This window comes from Vespa velutina, chromosome 9 (assembly GCF_912470025.1).
Source record: "Vespa velutina chromosome 9, iVesVel2.1, whole genome shotgun sequence".
Classification (NCBI taxonomy): domain Eukaryota; kingdom Metazoa; phylum Arthropoda; class Insecta; order Hymenoptera; family Vespidae; genus Vespa; species Vespa velutina.
The window spans coordinates 1,944,111-1,965,668 of record NC_062196.1 but is presented as its reverse complement, the minus strand read 5'-3'; the positions used below and the strand labels follow the sequence as shown (position 1 = coordinate 1,965,668).

Here is a 21,558-nt window from a genome sequence, read left to right as displayed (position 1 = left end):
ATAGCTACTTTTTGCGGCATTGATTGGCGTATATACGAACATCTATAAATTTACGATCCCTTTATGAAAAGCAAAGCTGCCCGGACAACTATAGATGCCTATATCAATCTATAGTTGTAGTATATAGTCTATAGTATAGTAATATATCTAACTTATATGTTTTACTGAATGTATTTACTTTATTTATGAAAGAATTCAACGATACTCATACTTTTTATGAAAAGGTCACATGAATGAGAATCAATATCAATTTATGTGAAAAATTAGATTAAAGATTTCATTAGTTGATACATAAAATACATAAGGTGGATACATATTATCAATTAATAAATTTGAAATTAATGTAAGCGAGAGGAGTAGATATAGGTCAATAGAGGTTATGAGTGATCTATACAACCAGTAAATATATAGGAAAGCACGGATGAATATACTGCATCAATAGCTGATCTTGCTTTTGTTTATAAAGGTTTCACATATTACAAATCCTCTAATGAAAAAGGAAAGTCCAATTATATCAAGTTTTTTCAGAATTTTCTATACGTACAATACACTATTGCTTATAGCAAATAAAGTATAAAATGTAATCAAAAAAATATGTTTGTCGTAACTATGATAATTTTTAATATTTTTAAAGATCTGTATACGTTCATTTATTTAAACAAGAAGACTAAAGTTTATTACATATTCTGTTTTTCAGGAAAATAGAAATATTATTCCAAAAAATTGATCAATTTCTCATAAAATGATTCGCTAGTTTGCTTTTGTGTATAATTGTTGTACATAAAAGGCTGAAAATTCTTTTTAAACTGTCTAAATTCTGCAAATTAAAGAGTAAATATAAGAGAAAGGAAAGTTTACTACGACTTTGTGACGTAAAAGTTCTAGAAATCCTCTCTCTTCTTGGTACGAAACGTCCTTTGCATTTGCATGAAAAAGGAGACGGACCTTCGAGCAACTAGAATACCTATAAACTTCTCCCTAAATAAATGCAAATTCTTCTTAGAACGCTCTTCCAATGAAAACTAAGAAATTTACTTACGTAAATACTGCGTTATTGTACGATGAAATATTCCTTTGTCATCATGCTCGAAAAAATATTCTGACATGGGATTAATCGTATCAAAAATTTAACTTGTTATTATAGATTCCGTAGATTTTTAATTATGTTTGTAATATTTCGTTTTCATTGTACTACATAAGTTTCAGACCTACACAATCTAATCAGACTTATTCATCAGACTTACATATATAAAAGATTAAATCGCATACGTTTTCGGAAGGTTGCTAGATAATTGCCTGACACTAGGTAGGAAAACAATTACCGACTCGAATTAGAACTTGGTGTGTCACTGTGCGAGTTCTACAATGCATGGCCATGGCGTGCCTCGAGATAGTAAGTATTCTCCGACTATTTACTATGTGTCGTTGATCGATTGATTGAAAGAAGATAACGAAATTCACAATTCACCGAATAAATAAATAATTTGAATTAATATCGATGAAAGATGAATAAAAAGTACCAAGTTTTTTATGAATATTTTAACATCTTATATCTCTTATATCGCTGGTATAATAATTATGAAAAATAACTGCAACAATAATATTTAAATATAAAATTACGTTTCGAAGATTTATCTCGATCTGTTGAAAAAATAACTGTAACGTATATATCGCAACGTACATTTACGTTTAAAAACTTCTTTTTTTTTTTTTTTTTTTTTTTGTTACGAACGAAAATAACAAGGGGAAGGCTTCACTTTTTCTTCTTAGCGCACCCATCATTTCACTATCAAGTAAACGAGAGGAGGATCTAAAGAGAGCTCTCAATGACACTTCCCTCCCGTTAGTGAAATCGCCAAGACGACGATATTGGCCCAATTCGGAAACGGCCGACCCTTTGGAAGGAAATGGATCTTGGCAAGAGGCTGCGGCAGAATCGAATCGAACCTAATCCAGCTGACCGCAACAATTTCACCCCCTTACCACTGGCAAATCGAACTTTCGAGTTCCGCAATACTCGACTGCCTTAGTACTCTCGCAACTTCGATCGAAGTGTAGAATGCATGTATTTTAATTTAGTAATTTAAATGAATAAAAATGAAAGTTTTCAAAAGAAATTTTGTATACAAATGATCTGTCATAAATGTAACATTTAAATCTTGAATCTTTCTAATTATATTTATTTTATATTGCATTTAAAATTATTCTTTTTATCTAATTATTCTCATTTTATATTGCGTTTAAAATTCTCTTATTCTCCATCTAAATTATCTACTAAAATAAAATTTTCTTCATAATACTACTTTTCTAATCTCCAATTATAATCGTACAAAATCGATATCTACTGGACAAATTCCTTTCTACTTGCATACGAAGTTATCTTTTCTTGTTGCGTTATCTAATGAAGACACATTCACTGTTACGGCGATTACAAATATTTGAATAAAATAAAATAGTATAAAACGTAAGTCCTATGAGAGAAAGCATTTGCAATCATGACTATTCTACTTCTCTTCTCTTCGCTCGTGTTTTACCATCTCCGCGAAAACGTTGAGCTTCGCTAAGCTTCGCAGATAACGCCAGCGTCCTCCTTCCACGTTGTTCCAGGACTTTAAACAGATTATGCGCGGTGCTGTTTAAACGTAAATTGCTGCTCTAACTGGTCTTTCGTCGAAGGACCGCACCTGACATCGTCTTTACCATGAGATTTTCCTGGGATAAAAACTGACGTAAAAGAATGGACGAATAAAACCGTAAAGTCTATTTTAAGAATTAAACGTTCTACACAAAAATCAAACATCCAAGAATAATACTTTAATAATAACTACAACAACAACAACAGTAATAATAATAACAACAACAACAATAACAATAACAACAACAATAATAATAATAATAATGATGTTAATAATAATTCATTTTCTTTCATTCAAAATGTAATTATATAGATACCTATAAATCTATGATGTTAACAAATAAAACGAACAAATACAAATAATTTGTCTGCGGTGGCTGAAAGACAATCCGGTTAGGTCTGAGTGAAAGACAATCCGGTAAGTCATAGTGAAGTGATTGGCGGTAGACATTAACCGACAATGAGCCGTTCTATCGAAGGACCTTGCCATTACTGAAGCCACGTGGAGAGTCGAACAGCTTGTAGTAAGTCAAATAAATTATCTGACTAACTGCTAATAGTTTTTCATTCACGATCTACAATATGGAATTTTATATGAGACGTGAAAACATTCATTAAAACAAGATTATATTAATGAAAATAAAAATCGAAACGCGATTAACGTCATTAGTTAGAGTTAAATCAGTTTAAAGAAAGTTTGGTGACATTAATTGATTTTTTAAAAGACTTTAAAGTTATTATCTTAAAGTAATGGTATCGAAATAAGTAAGATATAATGACAAATTCTTCCATCTAATAGTCACATGAATTTCGATTGAAACAAATCCCATACAACTAAATGGTACGATTTCTTGAAAACATTGTTACGACAAAATCGATAATTACAGAGTAATTAGGATGAGAATATACAAGAGAATGAGAAGAAAGGACGTGTATTCCCTGTTCTACTAAATCCTGCAAACGATGGAATTCATCGTCGGTCTAAAATCATTCTTTTTCACTCGGCGAGTTCTTTAACAACGATCTGCCGACTACTTAGAGAAGAAATAAAGCATAAAATAGAAGAAGCAAAGGTAGAAACGGAGAAAAAAAAAAAGAAAAAGACAAGGCCCGGATCCAAGAAACAGCCTTGGCTGCCTTCATCCTCTTGGAAAATGCAGCGTAATGGCGCAGGAAAAGCTGGAGTTCGTTGTATTGTAATACTTAATGAAGCTCGGTTCGCAACGACTCAATATCTACGGTGCGACGGAAGCAATGGAAGCGTAGCTGGTGCGGATTACAGCGACAAGAGGCCATATATTTTATATTACTCGGTTTACGATTGCACGAGATTAATGTTACGGTGCCCTGCTTATACCGAAACGCTTTATTGCTGCGTATAAATAAAATCCTTATGTTGTCTCGAAGTTCTTCTGTCGTTTTTTTTTTCATTTTTTCTTTCTTCTTTTTTCTAGAAATGTTTCAGTTTTAATGGAACTAAAAAAAAGAAAAAGTAAACGAATATAATGAAAGCTTGAGGAATAGAGATACAGAGAGACAGAGAGAAAGAAAGAGAGAGAGAGAGAGAGAAAGAGAGAGAGAGAGAGAGAGAGAGAGAGTGAGAAAATGAAAACGTCATGGCGATTCATTGTCACGCAGGATGCTCTTGAAAGAAAGATAAAGATTATGACTTTATTCTTTCTCCTTCATCCATCCTTTCCCATCTCGTATATAAGCTACGTAGAAAATGTTAAGTTCGTTTTCGTATATTCATTCTACTGCTTGATACACTTTTTTAGAGAAAAAGAAAGAAAAAAGATAATGTAAAGAAGAAACTTTATTCACGAAAAGAAATTTGAATGTGAAATTGAAAAAAAAAGTATTGAGCAGATATTTTTGAATATAACATACTTACGTCATAATAACAATAGTTTGTTTCTATCCATGTAATGATTATCGTAAACAGTTTTATAATATTGAAATATTATAATAATAACGAGATAGCGGTATCAAACGGTATATTCAGGGTATACAAAGACGAAGACAGGAAAAACATTCCTTCGTTTAGGATATTAGAATTTACTATGCACTGGTTATTTTTCCACGAAGAAAATGCTTTTACACATGGTTCGAAACTTTTTTACGAAAAATTCAATAAACGTGTTCCACAAAAATGAATTGAATTTAAATAAACTAGAAAACTTTATTATGCAAATATAATGCCTTAACGTTCCAAAATAGACTGTAATTGAATAATATCGGAAATAAATTATGATTATGATTATTATTATTGTTATTATTAACATTTTCGATCTAATCGTTTACGCATATGCAAAAATTGAATAAATTGTTTCTATGATTTTCTTATTTTTTACGAAAAAAATTAAAAAAGAAGCAATTGTTTTCGTAACAGTGATTATAACGATATTCTTAAATATCTCAAATTCTTCAATACCTAAGAACAGAATTGCAAAACACAATAAAGGTAAGCCAAAGTAAGCGAGCAGAAAGCGGCGATTCCAAAGGTTGCTGCCCAAGGGAATATACTATCGAGGGATTTGTTAAGATGCGGTCGAAGTTTTGCGCGTACTTGCGCTCGGGAAAGTTAACGGGAAAGTTACGTTAAAGGTGCAAGTATGGAAGCTCGAAGAAAACGACCAGCATCTGGGTTGCTAGGAAAATAACGGAAAAAGAATGAAAGGTAGGAACAAAAAAAAGCATGCGTAAGACGATAACGAAACAGCTTTTTACATGATGAAAACGCAAGATACAAAAGACGAGTTTCCTTATCGAAGAGAAAAGAAAAAAAAAAAAACAATAAGTGCACTTTCAGAATTGCATCCACATCATAAATTACATTAAAAAATAGTCGAAATTTTCGAGCTTAACAATTTTAAAGTATGAACAAATTTTTAAGTAAATACAGACAAAACAATGTCAATTAAATTTTGATATTTCAAGGCTACTGTTGAAAAAAATTATTACTCAAAAAATATTATCATCGTTTTATGAACTTAATACAATATTAAAAATGGCAAAATGTGTCTCTTAAAAATAAACAATATTATAGGATAATAATCAATGAACAAAAAGTCTGATATAAATCCAACAAAAATGGCCAACTGAAAGTACTTTTTAACTTGATTCGACTATATTTTGCTTTCATTATTCTAGCAGTGAGTAAAAGAAAAAAAAAACATAATTATAATTTCAGCTTGGGTCAAAAAAAAAATACCTTCAAATACAATTTCTATCATCTTATTTGTACGTAGCCCATTCCGTATAAATACGTATGTATGCCGATAGCCGTTTGACAGTCGGATGTTAGTATGAAAGAAATATCAGACATATTTACGAATAACGTCGATTTCTCGTTACACGAGGAAATGAACAAAAGCGGAGATGCGTCAACGAGTCTATGCATACTCACCGAACGAACATTTGATACTTCTGTAAAAGCGAGTCAAAGCTAAAGAACGTTATTCAATACACATTCATGTGTACATTTCAAAGATATGTGATAACTTTGATCGTCCCTTAAACTAATCATAAAATCGGCAATAATGTAACGAAGAAAATTTGTTTAATTGTAAGATTATAGTTTATACCATAGTTTTATCAATCCTACTAATTATTAAAAACGAATTAGTTAAGAACTAACGGTAAATATGTAATTTCTACAATATGTGAAATGTATACTTTATCATTATAAACATTGGTTCAAAATATTAAAAAATTGAATTATTACATAATAATTATATACATAATTTATTTATTATTATATAAAAATTATATACGTAACATATAAACATTAAATTATATTATATAATAATATTTCGCTTGAGGTAACTCTATTATTTTCTTGTTCGACAATAATGAATAAGAAAGACAAGCCACATTTTTCTGCATCGAGATGTTTCTGCAGTTAAATAATTCTTTTTTTCAATATAAATGTATATATAATATATAATATATATATATATATATATATATATATATATATATATTAAAAAGTATTTACAATACTTTGTGCAAAATTTATTGAATAAATTCATCGGCATAATATCGTGATAGCATTTTACAAAATTCGAATTCTTCAATTCGATGAACTGCTAAGCAAAGTTGAATAATTCAGATTTTCTAAACTATTCATATAAGGAGTAATTAGATTCGTAGGGAAAATTTAACGTAGAAAATTATTCCATACACATGAGTAGAAGTACATGCGTTACTTTATTACCAAGATAACAGTAAGTAAGTATATAACGTGGCCGTTGTAAAGGAGTGCCTTACTGTCGCGACGATACGTCAATCAAGAGCCTTCATGTACGCTCAACCTCGTAGCTGTGAACTAATTACGGCAACGTAATTAAGTAATTAACTATCTGCCGGAAAGCTCGTAGTAACGTGGTCTTCCCTTAACTTCGTCAGCAAACGTGTATGTGCATGCATGGGTCCTTGCAATTTCCAGAATTTATCCTCCAGTCATACCATTAAATCGTCCAATTTTACTAAACCACGACACGAGATTTGCACGACTCATTTGTTAAAGGTAACGAGTCTCGAATGAATTTCTTCAATTGCTTACAAAATTGAATGAAATTATAATTTACTTTCAAAGATGATACCAAGCGTTTTGTAATATAAAGTCTAAATTGGAAACATTCAATACATTTATTCTTGTTAAGTCGAGAGGTCGACGTCGACGAAATATCTCGAATCATTCAAACATCGTGTCTTCCAATTAGTTTGGACAATCCATACCCAATTAGTTTGAACAATCCATATTCTATAATAAACAGTATAGAAAAAAAAAAAAAATATATATATATATATATATATATATATTCTCAAATCTATCATAGATTCGACCTTTACCACGAGTCTTCATGATTTTATAAAATCAATCCTCTTCTGTTTTTCACTTTGTTAAACGATAATATAGAAAATATCGAGTCTACAGTCAAGTTACGAATCGGTTTAGTTATCGGAAAAAAAATATATCAATGTGTCGACGTATACTCGTAGGAAACCTTATATTTACACCACTAGTTGATGGAAATTCTAGATTATTTTTCCACGAAGTAGAAGATTTCATAAAACTAAATTCCATTACTAAGCTCATTCTCGAAAGATGAAAGAATCGAAATTATACGTATACATATTGTTAATAAAATGAACACGATGAAATGTACAGAAAATGCTGTTTTACATCGATCGCATGAAAAAGCGTTCTCTAATCCATATATGTACATACATACGTATAGGTATATAGATGTATAATATATTTACGTACATGTGTAGGCGCACACACACCATCGATTGAACGATTGAATTTACTATACTTTTTCACGGCATCTTTTCTGCCGACAAGAAGGAAGAGTCACGAAATGTGCGTTTTATCCGTCGTGCCTTTCTGCTCGTGGAAGAATCGTAGCACGACATTAAGCTCCGACGATAAGCGCGAAAACGACCACTATTCCTCTATTTCTCTCTCTCTCTCTCTCTCTCTCTCTCTCTTTCTCTTTCTCTTTCTCTCTCTCTCTCTCTTTCTCTTTCTCTTTCTCTCTCTCTCTTTCTCTCTATCTATCTATCCATCTATCTATCTATTTTTCTTTCTCTCTCTCTCTCTCTCTCTCTCTCTCTCTCTCTCTATCTGTCTATCTATCTATTTATCTTTCTATCTATCTTTGGCTTCGTAGTATAAAATCGAACGGCGATACATTCGCTGTGCCAACACCGTGCCGATGACGAAATTATCGCTTCTCTATATCCGCGTGTTTCAAACGCCAATGAATTTTCCTACTAGTACACCATTACCACGCTTTTAATAAATATAGCACGCTGTAAACTCCAAACTTGCTATAAATAATATCTGTTCGTTCGATAATTTCCTCCTTACCGATATCGATTAATAATAATCGAAAATAGGTACCTACATATAAATCGAATATTATAAATTTTAGAATTCCAATACTATTTCTGTCAAATTATGTAGATATTATATTACATGTATGTATGTATATATGTGCCCATAATTATGAAAGTAGTCTAAGTCTTATATTTCTTATTTCGAGATATTTAATGAATTGCGTTTGAACGAATTAAAAAATATTTTTATATTATGCGACATTTTAATTTATAATTTTCTTAGTCTTGATTAATGAAAATTTATTATGAATATGAAATTTTGTATGAATTTCATACGAAAATGTTGTTTTTAAAGCTCTTAGACCATTTTTAAAAATAATTAAATGTTCTATAAATGACTTAAAGCAATAAAAAAACTATGAATTTTATTTGAAACAATAACTTTAATGAAATAATTCATGAACATTTATTAATTATTTTTAAAAAGTAATCCATTTTTATCATTTTTTCTGGTTTTTATGATTCTTAAAATGTTCCTGATAAACTGGAGGGATGTATGGTAGTAAACACATGATTTCTTTATATTTTTATTCCGCTACTGGTCTAGGGGTGGTGTATAATGGAAATAATTTAATATTTTCGTATATTTTTGGTCTTCCTCTTTTAGATGAAAGATCCAAAACGTGGAATTTAGAATCAATTTTCATCCATGTCAATGCTACTTTAATGTTACGATTTTGGCCTGAACAGGCATCACTGTAAGCTATTACGTGTTTTTGAGTAGTTATAATATCCTCCATATACGCTAAAATGTATGATGCTACTTCCTGTGCACCTCTTGAAGCTGTAGTTTCATCCCATACATACATCTTGACATTGTCATTATGGAAATTATGGAAACCCAAGTTGTATACGTACATATTTCTCTTATAATAGGCTAACGAAACAGACAGTTTAGGGTACGGAAATGCTTTTTGCAAATCAATTGAGAGGGCCACGAGCTATTTTCAAGTTATGTATATATGTAATTTCTTCAAATTTTTGATTTAGACCACTTTCATAATTAACACTAAATGAATTCCGTATAACGTTGAAATTATATCCACTATCTAAAATTTCATTTTTGACGATATCGCAAAAATTACATTAAATACATATAGTTTAAGATAATGTGGATGTGAAATAAATAATAAACTGATTTTTTTGAAATTTTAACTTAGACCACTTTCATAATTATGGGCACACACACACACACACACACACACACACACACATATATATATATATATTCGTACATCTGAAATACTATGATATTTAAGTCATTTACGGTTATGTATTTTTTATGATACGACAACATATACAAAATTCGCTTTGATAATACTTTCTTAAGTATAAGAAAAAATAATTTACTTTATGTTAGAATAATACAATAATAAAAAATTCCAATTAGAAATAAATAATCTCTTATTTCAAAGTCATTCATCAACTGATTATACAATACCTTTATGAATATACTACTATGTTCCAGCAAGAGGATGAAGAAAACAATCGCATCCATTGATCAGAATTATAACGTGAAGCTTGCTCGAGCGAATCCGTGTCGATCGTGTGATTACGGTTTAAATGCCTCCCCAAAACTCTCCGTTACCCGTTCGATCGTACGTGGGATCACCATAGAACACGCGAGAATCGATGAATCCGTTCGTTCGCTTAATGCGCGTAGAACATGCGTCGAAACGCATTGGAATCCGAACCCAGCCACGTTTCGAAACGAAACGCTCATAGTGTCTCGTGAACACCGGAAAAGCATCGCTATGAATGTGTTCGAAGCATGCAAGATATTAAATCTATTGAAATCGTAGTTCCTACGACGAAAGAACCGAGGACTATAAAACGAGTGCGCTCACGCGCGCGCGATTTTCATTTTTATATACCTATATAGATGCACATACACATATGAATATATATATATATATATATATATATATATATATATATATATATATATGAGACAGAACTATAAATTTTAGCACAACGACGGTATTGACGAAAGTTGAGCAACCAGAGGCAACGATTTTATAGAACTCCATATACAAAGATTTACCGGCAAATATTTGAAAGAAATGCTTTTGAATAATACACTCGCAATTTCTCATATTCGCTGCTTCGTCGATGCGATATATGTATGTACATATATATATATACGTACGTATTCCTATATCGTGAATTGTAAAGCTAAGAAAAGAAAAAATTCATTGTACCAATTTCTCTTTTGTTATTAGCATATATTACGCGAGAATATTTTGTAATAAAGTAGCAAACTTTCTATAAAGATAATATGATAAAAAAATATTTGATAGAGTAAAGTATATTAAAATTGAAAAATAATTTAATTACCTTCTATATTCCGCTGTAGAGAACACATCACGTCTACATCGTAAGACTTATCAAAGACAACTAACTCCCAAAGGAACTTCGTGAAGGTAACCTACTGGATAAACACTAACACCAACCGCATACGTACGAGCTCGAACAAAGACAAAACACAAAATACGTTCTCGTTAATTAGAAATCTCATTTCATCTTCGATATATTTATATGACATTGGTACATAAATGTATTGTAACAACATATTCGATAATGATGGATAATAATAAATACGTTCAAAGAAAATTAAGATACGAAATAAAAATGAATGAGAGAATTATTTCTTAAATATTTCTTTCAATATTAGAGAAATATTATTTTGTACCATTCCGTGACGTCTTTTATTTCGTTTTCTTGATTTTCGCTTTCACGAAATCTTTACTTCATCTCGTTTCATCGTCGGTTATTACATACCTCGAAGCAAAGTTCATGGATCCGATAAACGTACGAGTACGTCGAGGAAGACAAATGCGCGCTTACGATTCCTCATCACGATCAAGTCAAACTAATACACCAACGTAGAAATGTTCCCGTAACACCGACCATATCGAGAATTTCTCTTTACCACTCATTTACTTTAAAGATACAACGACGACAGAAACGTACCTACCGTAAGAAATACAATTGAGATAAAGGAACGAATTGCAGTTGGAATCGTGCGACGAGATTAAATCTTCGATCGACTGTTTAGAACGAATCGATTATGAATCTTGATTCTTTCAACACGAAAATCTTAATAAGATTGAGTATCAATAAAAAGTTAATTCTCCGATTACATTATTATAATAAAGTGCATCAATTTATTTTGTTATAATTATTGATCGATTTTATATGGATTCAAGATAAAGAAAGAAAAAAAAAGAAAAAATTAAAATTTTATCGCGCGTTTTTATTCTAACTGATCGTTAAAAAATAAAAAAATAAAAAAAAAAAAAAGAAGAACTTTCAATTCTGATCGAAATTAGAACTCCCGATTATCGTCATCTTTAGAAAATTTAACGACGATCGTCCGGAACACTTAAAATGAAGCGTAAAATCTTCAACGCTCTCGTACTTTTCTCATAAATCATCGTCGAACTCGTTCTACGTGAACTTGACTCGTTGATCGCGATTTAACCGACACGATCGCGTAAAACGTCTAGCAGGAAGATCGCTCGATCTCGAGGCACGATATTCTAGCGGATAACTACCATAAACGGCTTCCTGAGTATTCCCTTTTGCAAAATGCTCGACCAGCGAAATACTTCTTCACGCGAAACGAGTCTTACACGCGAGAAAGCCGAATCCTGATAGCTTCCTATTCATTATCTTGCATTACATCGACCGAACTTGGCCGATCGCCATCCTCGTGCTTTCAAAATACTTTCTTGCAAAGTGTACACTATCTTAAATCTATTAAAGGTCTCCTAATCTTCCTTCACAGACAAACGAGGAGAAGAGGTTGTTACCTTCTTTCTCTCTTTCCCCTCTCGCTCTTTCTCTCTCTCTCTCTCTCTCTTTCTCTTTCCTTGTCTCAGTCTTTGTAACAATTTAAATTCTTTTTCAGACTTTCCAGCATTAACACGATCCTATTTAAACAGCTATAACGATTAATTCTATCACATCGACCGTACGAACATTTTTCGCCTATTGGTTTATTCGGGAAAGCGCATTTCGTATTCGTCTGAAAGTCCAATTCAGGTAATCGCTCTCTTCTCTGCCTTCTTTTCGAAGCAACTTTCGATGAACTCTGCTAGAGTATTGAAAAGCTGCAGGACTTTGATGATGCACAACGACCCTTTCAGCTTTCTCAGAGATCGCATCGACTACCCTTTCTACCTTTCTGTCTCTCTATCTCTGTTTCTCTCTTCCTTTTTCCTCTTTATCATTCTCTCGATTTCTCTCTCTTTCTCTCTCTCTTTCTCTCTCTCTCTCTCTCTCTCTCTCTCTCCCTCTCTCTTTCTCTATCTTTCTATCCTTCGCCACTCACACTCTTCTTTCTCCCGTAACCGTACACACACCAAGAGAAAACCGCCATAGCAAAGCTCCGTCTCGTTACGTTTCTGTTTGCTTCGGCCTCTACTGGCGATAACGAGATAAAGCTGCTGTAGACGACGACGAGAACGACGAGGACGTCTTTGCCTTCGCGTTTTCCTGAATTTAGCCTCACCCGACCCTCTACCAGAACCAACACCACTACCATCGCTACCAACATCAGCAGGTAGTACCGACTAACTCGACGACTACCACTTTCTTCGGCTAGCAGCTTCGAGTCTCGTCGGTACGATGATCACGAACGTGCCCGCTACATCGTTCCGTACAACCGCGATCTCCGCTCGTTGAAAGTGACTCAAGCGGAAAGTACGGTGAAGAAAAAAGTGTGTGTGTGTGTGAGAGAGAGAGAGAGAGAGAGAGAGAGAGAGAGAAAGAGAGAGGTGTTGAACCAACCGCTTTCTCCATTGTTAACGTCCTGAAGTGAAGCTGAGATTTCTTGGTTACGATGTGTGCATTCTAGACGGTAAAAGAAAAAAAAAGAAAGAAAAAAAGGATAGTGAGAGTTTCCAACTACTCGGCCTCTCGACATAGCACGCTATACTCGCTGAAGTCGAAACGCTCTCTTTTGTAAAGTTTCTATTACGTTCTTTCTTTTTCATTCTATTCTTTTTCTTTTATCCTTTCTTTCTCAACAGAAACAAGAGAAACGGGGAGGAAACGGAAGTAAGAGAAATGTTGTTATCATCATTGAAGGAATAAAGCTAGTTCGTTAACGATACATAATATAACTAGCTTTTTCGATGATGGATCGTTGAAACAGAAACTGATCACTCGTGGAAGTGAAAGAGAACTTAGAGCAAGCGCGATTATAACGATCATTATAGTGCAACTACGAAGATGTCTATCCTTTCTTCCATTTTCTTTTCTATTTTCTTTCTTGTATATAAGAATGAATACGCGTGAACAAGTAAATGTTCCTGGAATAATATCGAGTAATTTATTGAAAAAAATACGTATCTACATCTATTGATTTTTTTTTTCAATTATTGAAAAATGCATTTAATTCTAAATAATGTAGAAAACGAGAGAGCGTTATTTAATAAAATGATATTTTCGCTTTGTTCGCGAGCTACAAATTTTAATGTTCGAATAATCTAAAAACGCCTTGCGTTGTTTTACAATTTTTTTAATTAACAAGTTAATTATAGTTCTGTTAGTCTCCGCTGTTGTAATTATTCATAAAATATGTATATTCCAGTTTTCCAATTGTGATTAATAAAAATTTTCTGTTTCATTCTAACGTTACAACATCCGTTATAACGAGAGTGTTAAAACTTGCAAATAACATTTCATTCATTGTTAATTGTCGACATTTTATATTTTATTTTACATTTCATGGATATATTTACGTGAATATGTATATATATGGTTATTTTCTTTTCTTACAACTGTCCATTTACTAAACCTCTGCACATTTGTTTTGTCCATTTACTAGAACTGCACATTTGTTTTATCCAAAAGAAAAGAACCTGGAAGAGAACAACCGAAATAAGAAAAAAACACGTAAATACGATACGTCGCGTATAAATTTTCATCCCACAAGAATTTTTAATTATTCTTAAGACGTAAAATAAATATTAATTCTCGAATAAAGAATTAAATGATATTTTAAACATTAATAACATTATTTCTCGAATTTTTTTTAACTCGTTTTTTATATACGTAAATGATAAACAAACAAAACAACATGCATACTAATCGTTTTTACATATTAAACGTTCGTGAATACTTTCGTCAACAGTTAACGTGATCCCAACAAATGAAAAGAGAAGAAATACCAAAAATTTATTCGAGTAGTTATATCTAGAATATCAAATCTCAAAGACATTTTCAATTCGTAAAGCATTAAAATTATAAATAATAATACCGATGTAGATAAAATGTGTAGGAACAAACCAAATTTTCTCCTTATAAGACAACGCATTTGATTATTATTAAAAATAATTCTGTTAATACTGACTGGATCTGATATCGTATAATTACCGTGGCAAATTGGTCTTTTTATTCAACATAAATGTGGGAATTTATACAAATAAACGACTTTCGGTAGTTTTCTACTTTTCCAATAATGCTACCTAATTACGAATTAGCCGGCATTGAAACGGCTTTTACCCTACGTTGAGTCCTTTAGTCCTTTAATCCTCGATTCGACTAAAACAACAGGCAACGATAATGGAAACCTTGAAACTAATCGTAAGAATTAAAATCTTACCAAAGAGTAAACGTGACATTGAAAGTTTATAGTGAAAAAGAAAAGGAAGCTGAAAAAAATTATTATAGGAATAGAGATCATAGGTATGTTGTCATATCTATATATGTTGGACGCGCATAAAAATAAAGTATAATATGCAGTTTGGTAAAGCAACCGGAAATACAGCGGAAAGTTTAGAACGATGCGAAAGGCGCTGGGTCAACCGGTACGAATGCAACCCTGGACTTTTGGGGTCGACCACGCAGTTTCATTCGGGCACTCGAGCCTTCAAAGCGGACTAACGTGAGCAATGTCCGAGTTTCGTGGCAATAAAGAGCTAGGTATGTGAAAAGAGAGAGAAAGACAGAAAGAGACACAGAGAGGGAGAGAGAAAGAGAGAGAGAGAGAGAGAGAAAGATAAAGAGAAGAGATAATCACCAGAAACAGAGATGGGGAATGAAATGTGCACGGTTGAGAAAAAGAAAAGGATAGAGAATTTTGTTCAAAGGCTAATGGCAACCGGAAAAATTTTTGCGATTGCAACGGGTAAAAGGATTTGAGTGTGAGCACCAAAAGCAAAAGTCGGTAGAATCACGACGAGGACGAACTATACTCATGATTCGCAATATATTTCTTTTCAAAAATTAAAACATCTCTATCTTTGCCTGATTAAAGCAATATTTAGCTGCTCTTTCTGGATACAGTTTAATATTTTTTCATAAAAAAAATATAATAAGAAATATATTAAATTTAATCCCTTCGATGGCACGAATGACGAAGTAAAAAAGAAGTCAGGAAAGATTTGAAAAGAGGGAAATTAATTTGCAAATTCATCATTCCCAAACTTTTTATCATTTGAAATAATAAAAAGAAAGTCATAAATCTCATAACAAGTACTATCACGTTTGTGAAGTTATTCTTGTTATAAAATAACAGAATAGAATTAAAATAGAAATAAAATAGAAATAAAATAGAAATAAAAGAAAAAACAAAAAATTTGATTTCATGCTAGTTTCACGATAAGAGCTCGTCGTTTGCGTTGAACGGACACGACGAACGCCGCGTCGACGTAAGGATTAAGACGTGAAGAAGGTTACGAGGTGCTTACGTAAACTACTTCGACGTGGCGCCATCAGAATCGTTAATATCTCATAGTACGGAGATAAATGTGACTCGACATATCCAGTGAACACACTTTTTCCTTCTCCTTGCTTACTTCGACGTGAACTATTATAGATACGTTCCACTTATGGTAGTATGCGAAACGTAGGATCCTATCCTTCGTATAGCCCTTTCCTTTCATGGCGAAGAGTAGTACGTATGTAACTATATATATGTGTGTCTGTATACGGGCAAGTAGGTGAGTAGTGCTGCTCTAGCAAGACCCCTTCTCCTTCTTGTGCTACACCACGAAGTTGGCAAGAGCATCTGGAGCGTTAAGGCGGATGAGCGATGTGCCGGTGTCTTGTGGCGTGATGGATCGTCCAATACCAGCCAATATGCAGTATTGCACGTGGAGTGGCAAACTGGTATCCATGCATCAAATCGAAAGTGGTATGGGGTTGTAGGATAAAAAGAAAGAAAAAGACAGAAGAAATAGGGGTTATATGGTATACGATTCGTATTGTTGTAACATGCTCTACCGATTCACCTAATCCTTCGTCAAGGATTTTCTTTTTTGCTAGAACATCTGTGGTAAACTGTCTCTGCCACTATCGAACACATACGTAACATTAATCGGATTCATAATCCTCATTTTCAATAAGAAAGTAAGACGAGACTGTAAGTACTTGCCATTGTATCGCGACACGATGAAACATCAGAAATCTATTTATTGATTAACAAACGTTCTAGTAAATACAACATGCTATCGAAGTCTGATCTTTTTGTGACGTGTCCATAGTATAAAATAGGCATCATAAAAACAATAGGAACTTAATAAGTAGAATAATCTTGCACCCATTGAAATACTAACAAACGAAGAAACTCTAAGAAGCTTACTTCTGAAACACTGATCTTTTATCTTCTAATGTATAGAAAATATACAGCACTTTTTTTATCACAGAACCAAAAGAATGTCACAAAATCAGAAGAAAATCGACTTAATTATAGAATGACATTAATCGATTTAATATAGTACATGTGTATCTCAAGTACCAATTCAAGGTTAAAAATGTCTTAGTATTCGAAACATATCGAAAGGAAATCACACTCTAAGTTTATAAAAATCATACTCACCGAAATGTAAGAGTAGTAAGTGGACGATAACTCTTGTGGCTATTGACATCTTGCATCGGCGTACCCCAAAAATCGTCCTTTAAAACGTTAGCGATAGGGGTTTGAGCGATCACATCCTTGTTCCTTACAATAGCTGGGATATCATCGTGCACAAAATCTCCACCAAGAGCGTTCAGATAACAACCAATCGCGACAAGGGTAACAGCCGCATAAATGCACCATTCCGGTGGTTCGTTGCCCTCCGATTCATTGCAACTACCACCAGCAAAAGAACGATTTCCAGCTTTTTTCGCGTTTTGGCAGCAAAAAGCGACATTATTGCCGCCAGCCGTAAAGCCGTTGTTACGCCGCCTCATAACTTCACCGGACCACCCAAACGATCGCGATCGTTGAATTTGACCAGCACGCTCCTTCTTCCGCGTGACTCACGGAAACGATGGATCTCATGAGGCTCGAAGATTTTAATTTGTCCGATATCAGTAACAGAAAATGAAATACATCTATCACCTTCTACTTAATACGTTCTAAGAATTTTAATGAAACTACATAAAGATTATCGCTGCTATGATAATCTCTGTCGTCGATCTTTTCTCGCGAACTTTTCCCATCGGACGTTTCTTCATCGCGAAGACAATGCTTTCTTAACGATGACGAGCTCATTCGTTAGCCCTTTGTTTGTTCCTCAAAAAATAGTCGAGCATTTTAACCTTTCAATGCACCGCCGACGGCAACGTTCGTTCTTCTTTGAAGCGAGCTCGATGAACGATTACAAGAGTTCATTATTTAACAGCCAAACCGATGTCCACCAGTAAAACACTCTACTCTCTTTTACGATACCCTCTTTTTAGAAGCATAATATCTTACAAATCGGAATAGGTCGTTCTTTCTGGAATTTATTCATCATAGCAATTCGTTAAAGTGAACGTATATCGCTTGACTTTTTGTCTTTGCGATTCATCATACGAGTCGATTTGCGGATGCTTTCCAATCAAGAAGCAATGACCAAATCGATTGCACTTGCGTGCTTTCGACAGGCAAGCACCGCAATAAATGCAATGCTTCTTTGATCCCTTTTCTCTTTGCGCGATCGACTATTAGGATCGATTCATTGTTCTCTCTCCTGCAATTGGATACCTGTTATTCGATCGCTTTAATCCAAATAGCATCAGCTGCATATCTTCCTAAAGCACCTTACAGAAATCCGCTACGATAGATTCGATTGGAAGATTCCAACCTTTCGAGAAGAATGAAATGGAATCGTTCACTCTGCACGATGACGTCGTTTTAATTACAATTCTATCCAACACTATCTCGTAGATCCCAATTCATCCATTCTCTAATGTCCACCAGAAGAGAGAAATTTAAAGGAGAACTTTGGTGAACACAAATCCTTCAATTACACTAATCTCATTCCATAAATTTTCGTGAACGTTCCTGAAAGTCGCGAAATTATTGTAAGATAAACGAGAACGTTATAACTTATAAAATCCCATTTGGTCACAAATTTTCTATAGATCTATCGACAATCATTCGTATCTAGCTCGAAACACAGTATCAAGAATTTCTCCTTTCTCTCCAACTCTCACCTCTTTTTTTTTCTTCGTTTCCTTCGTTCTATTATTTCTCTTTCCTTCTCTTCTTCTTTCCCTCCTGTCTTTTTATCAGCGGCTACTCTTGCGCACTACCTAACCCTTCCACTTTCCCATCTCCCTGTCTTTCTCCTTCTCCTTCTCTGTCACCCTTTCTCAACCCTCGCACCACCGAACGAATCGAATTTCTAACGGAGTATCGCAATAACTTTTCCGGTTTCGCTTATCGACAAGGATTGCATCTTCTCTCGAACGGACCCTTTTTGATCCCGGAAGACTGCTCGAGGCACTTCCAGTGACTCCTCTTCTACTCTACACTTTAAAAAGACGACCACGTTTTCGGATCAAAATGAAAAGAAGAATGGTTCGATATCGATGATATCGTAACCTTGTTTGCACTTCGAAGTCGATCGGTGATCGATATCTTCGATTGATTGTCCTTCTTCCACGATAGTACTTTGACCTACTATTCAAAGATACATGCACACAGGAAATACGTGTCACAGATTTACACGGACACCGGCATTTTATTAAAACACAACTATGATCGACCCATATTAACGAGAACACAGGTTGTTGTGGTTGTTGTTTTTATTATAATTATCATCATTATTATTATAATTCAATTGATCGTGTAGGATCATTGATCAATGATCATAATTATTATCGATATTAAACTTTGAAATCCAACAGTTTAAAACTGTCATTAGTATTTTAATAACTCGTAAAAGAAATCCGTTTATAAAAATATAACTGGCATATAAGAATGAAAGACAAATTTTTTTCTCTTGATTTTTAATCCACTCATAGAACGTCACAAAATACCCGATAAAGAAAAAACGCGCGCATTTTTATCATCGTACGTCACATGTAAAATAAGATCGCGCGAATCGTAACAACGAAGACGACAGTAACTACGGCGACGTTGATAATGACGATATCGATATCGACGCAACGACGATAAACGCGAGACTAAAGGACGACGGCATCCGCCCGGTTATATACCCAGCGCACTCTGACCCGCAAAGCCGCGCCCGCGCACCAGCCACCCCCAGGGCTTTCCTTCTGCGTGCGTGTCCTCGTGCGATCCCACTCTCTCTCTCCCTCTCTCACTCTTTCTCTCTCTTTTTCTCTCTCTTTCTCTTCTTCCCTCTCTTTCTCCCTTTCTGGCTCACCCACCCTCGGTTCAAAGTGCAAGAAGAGTCGCGCACCTACGTCCAATATCTGTATTTGTTTACACTACTAAAGACTTCGTTTTGAAAATAAATTGTTCGTTTATACTAACATTTTTTTTAAACTCTTTCTCACGATCAATAGTTCTAATGCGTTTCGTGTCACGTGGCTCATCGATGATTTAAAGTAAACGTTATGGCTTACAACACAAACGTGCTATGAGTATATAAGATACCCGATAGAACACACCTCTCCCATTTGCAATGCTGTTTAATCGTGAATGTACTCATAAACCATGGAAATGAATATAGTGGAAAAAGAGGAAAGATTATTTATGATTTAAAAGATAAACGAGTTCGGTTGTCGTTCTTACTATCTCCTTTGTTTACTTACTTGTGGCAAACGGTGTCCAAAAATACTTATTTAATAATGTATCTAACTCGCGGCGATATGTTTTCATATTTTCACATAGAAACGAAACAGTTTTAACGACCATGAAAAAGTATAGATAACATAAAGAACTACTATAATTCCGATTGATGCTTCAAAAATTTTCTTGAAAAAAAATATAGAACGAATATATTTGAATTCTACAGGAAAAGAAAATTTTACGTTCAATAATACTAATGAACCTAATAGCAACCTAATACCAATCTAATACAACTAAAGATTTTGAACAGACCAAAGACAATACATCGAGCATTAACGATTCGATAAAAAACCCTTACCTAAAACGCTAGTCTAAGGTAAACAAGCATCCGAGTCGAAACGGTGAGAGCAAAATATACGTGAAATTACATCAAGAACGACCTGCAAAACGAATGACTTTTCAAAAGAATCGATTTCGTGGCTCTATGCAATCATCTAATCAGGCGTTAACACGCAACTTCATCAACACTCGAGATATAGTAATACGAAACTCAGTTGAAAATGAGTTAAGCTTTCTAATAAATTTCGGTTAAACGAAGCATGGCTAGGTTGGCTTTAGATAGATAGGTGGAGAGGGATTTCATCAAAACGCCGTAGCTCTGTAACAGCTTCCGAAACTAGAACTAAAGCATCACCACAATAGGAGTTCCATGGATAATCAAAGGTGCGGGACATTCGGCTGGTTAAAGGTGCAGTGTGCACACGGAGAATGTGGAGAGAAGGGTAGTAAAGGTAAAGATAGATGGATAGATAGAGAGGGAAAGATAAAGAGAAAGAGATAGAGAGAGAGAGAGAGAGAGAGAAAGAGAGAGAGAAAGATAAAGAGTAAGAGAGAGAGAGAGAGAGAGAGAGAGAGAGAAAGAATGAGAGAGAAAGAATGAGAGAGAAAGAGAGAGAGGATGAGCGACAGAAGACAGAATGTATTTAATTAATGTACCCGAACAGCAGTGAGCACAGAGTACACAGGTTCTACCAACCAAGCTATCCACTCT

The 21,558-nt window shown here is 34.0% G+C and overlaps 1 protein-coding gene across 3 annotated transcripts in view; it reads right to left on the bottom strand.

Moving 5' to 3' along the window:
- LOC124951476 (protein O-mannosyl-transferase TMTC1-like) overlaps positions 1 to 20,135 on the bottom strand; it is a 153,643-nt gene extending 133,508 nt beyond the window's left edge. The window contains exons 1-2 of one of the 3 annotated variants that reach the window (XM_047499922.1): positions 18,962 to 20,119; positions 17,376 to 18,809 (exon numbers count right to left, since the gene is read on the bottom strand). In XM_047499922.1, coding sequence (XP_047355878.1) covers positions 17,376 to 17,731 — 356 coding nt within the window. In that variant the 5' untranslated portion in view covers positions 17,732 to 18,809; positions 18,962 to 20,119. Of the gene's footprint in view, positions 1 to 17,375 lie in introns of all 3 variants that reach the window. The other 2 variants (XM_047499921.1, XR_007101617.1) reach the window with 2 other exon arrangements.
- Between the last annotated feature and the right edge of the window lie 1,423 nt (positions 20,136 to 21,558).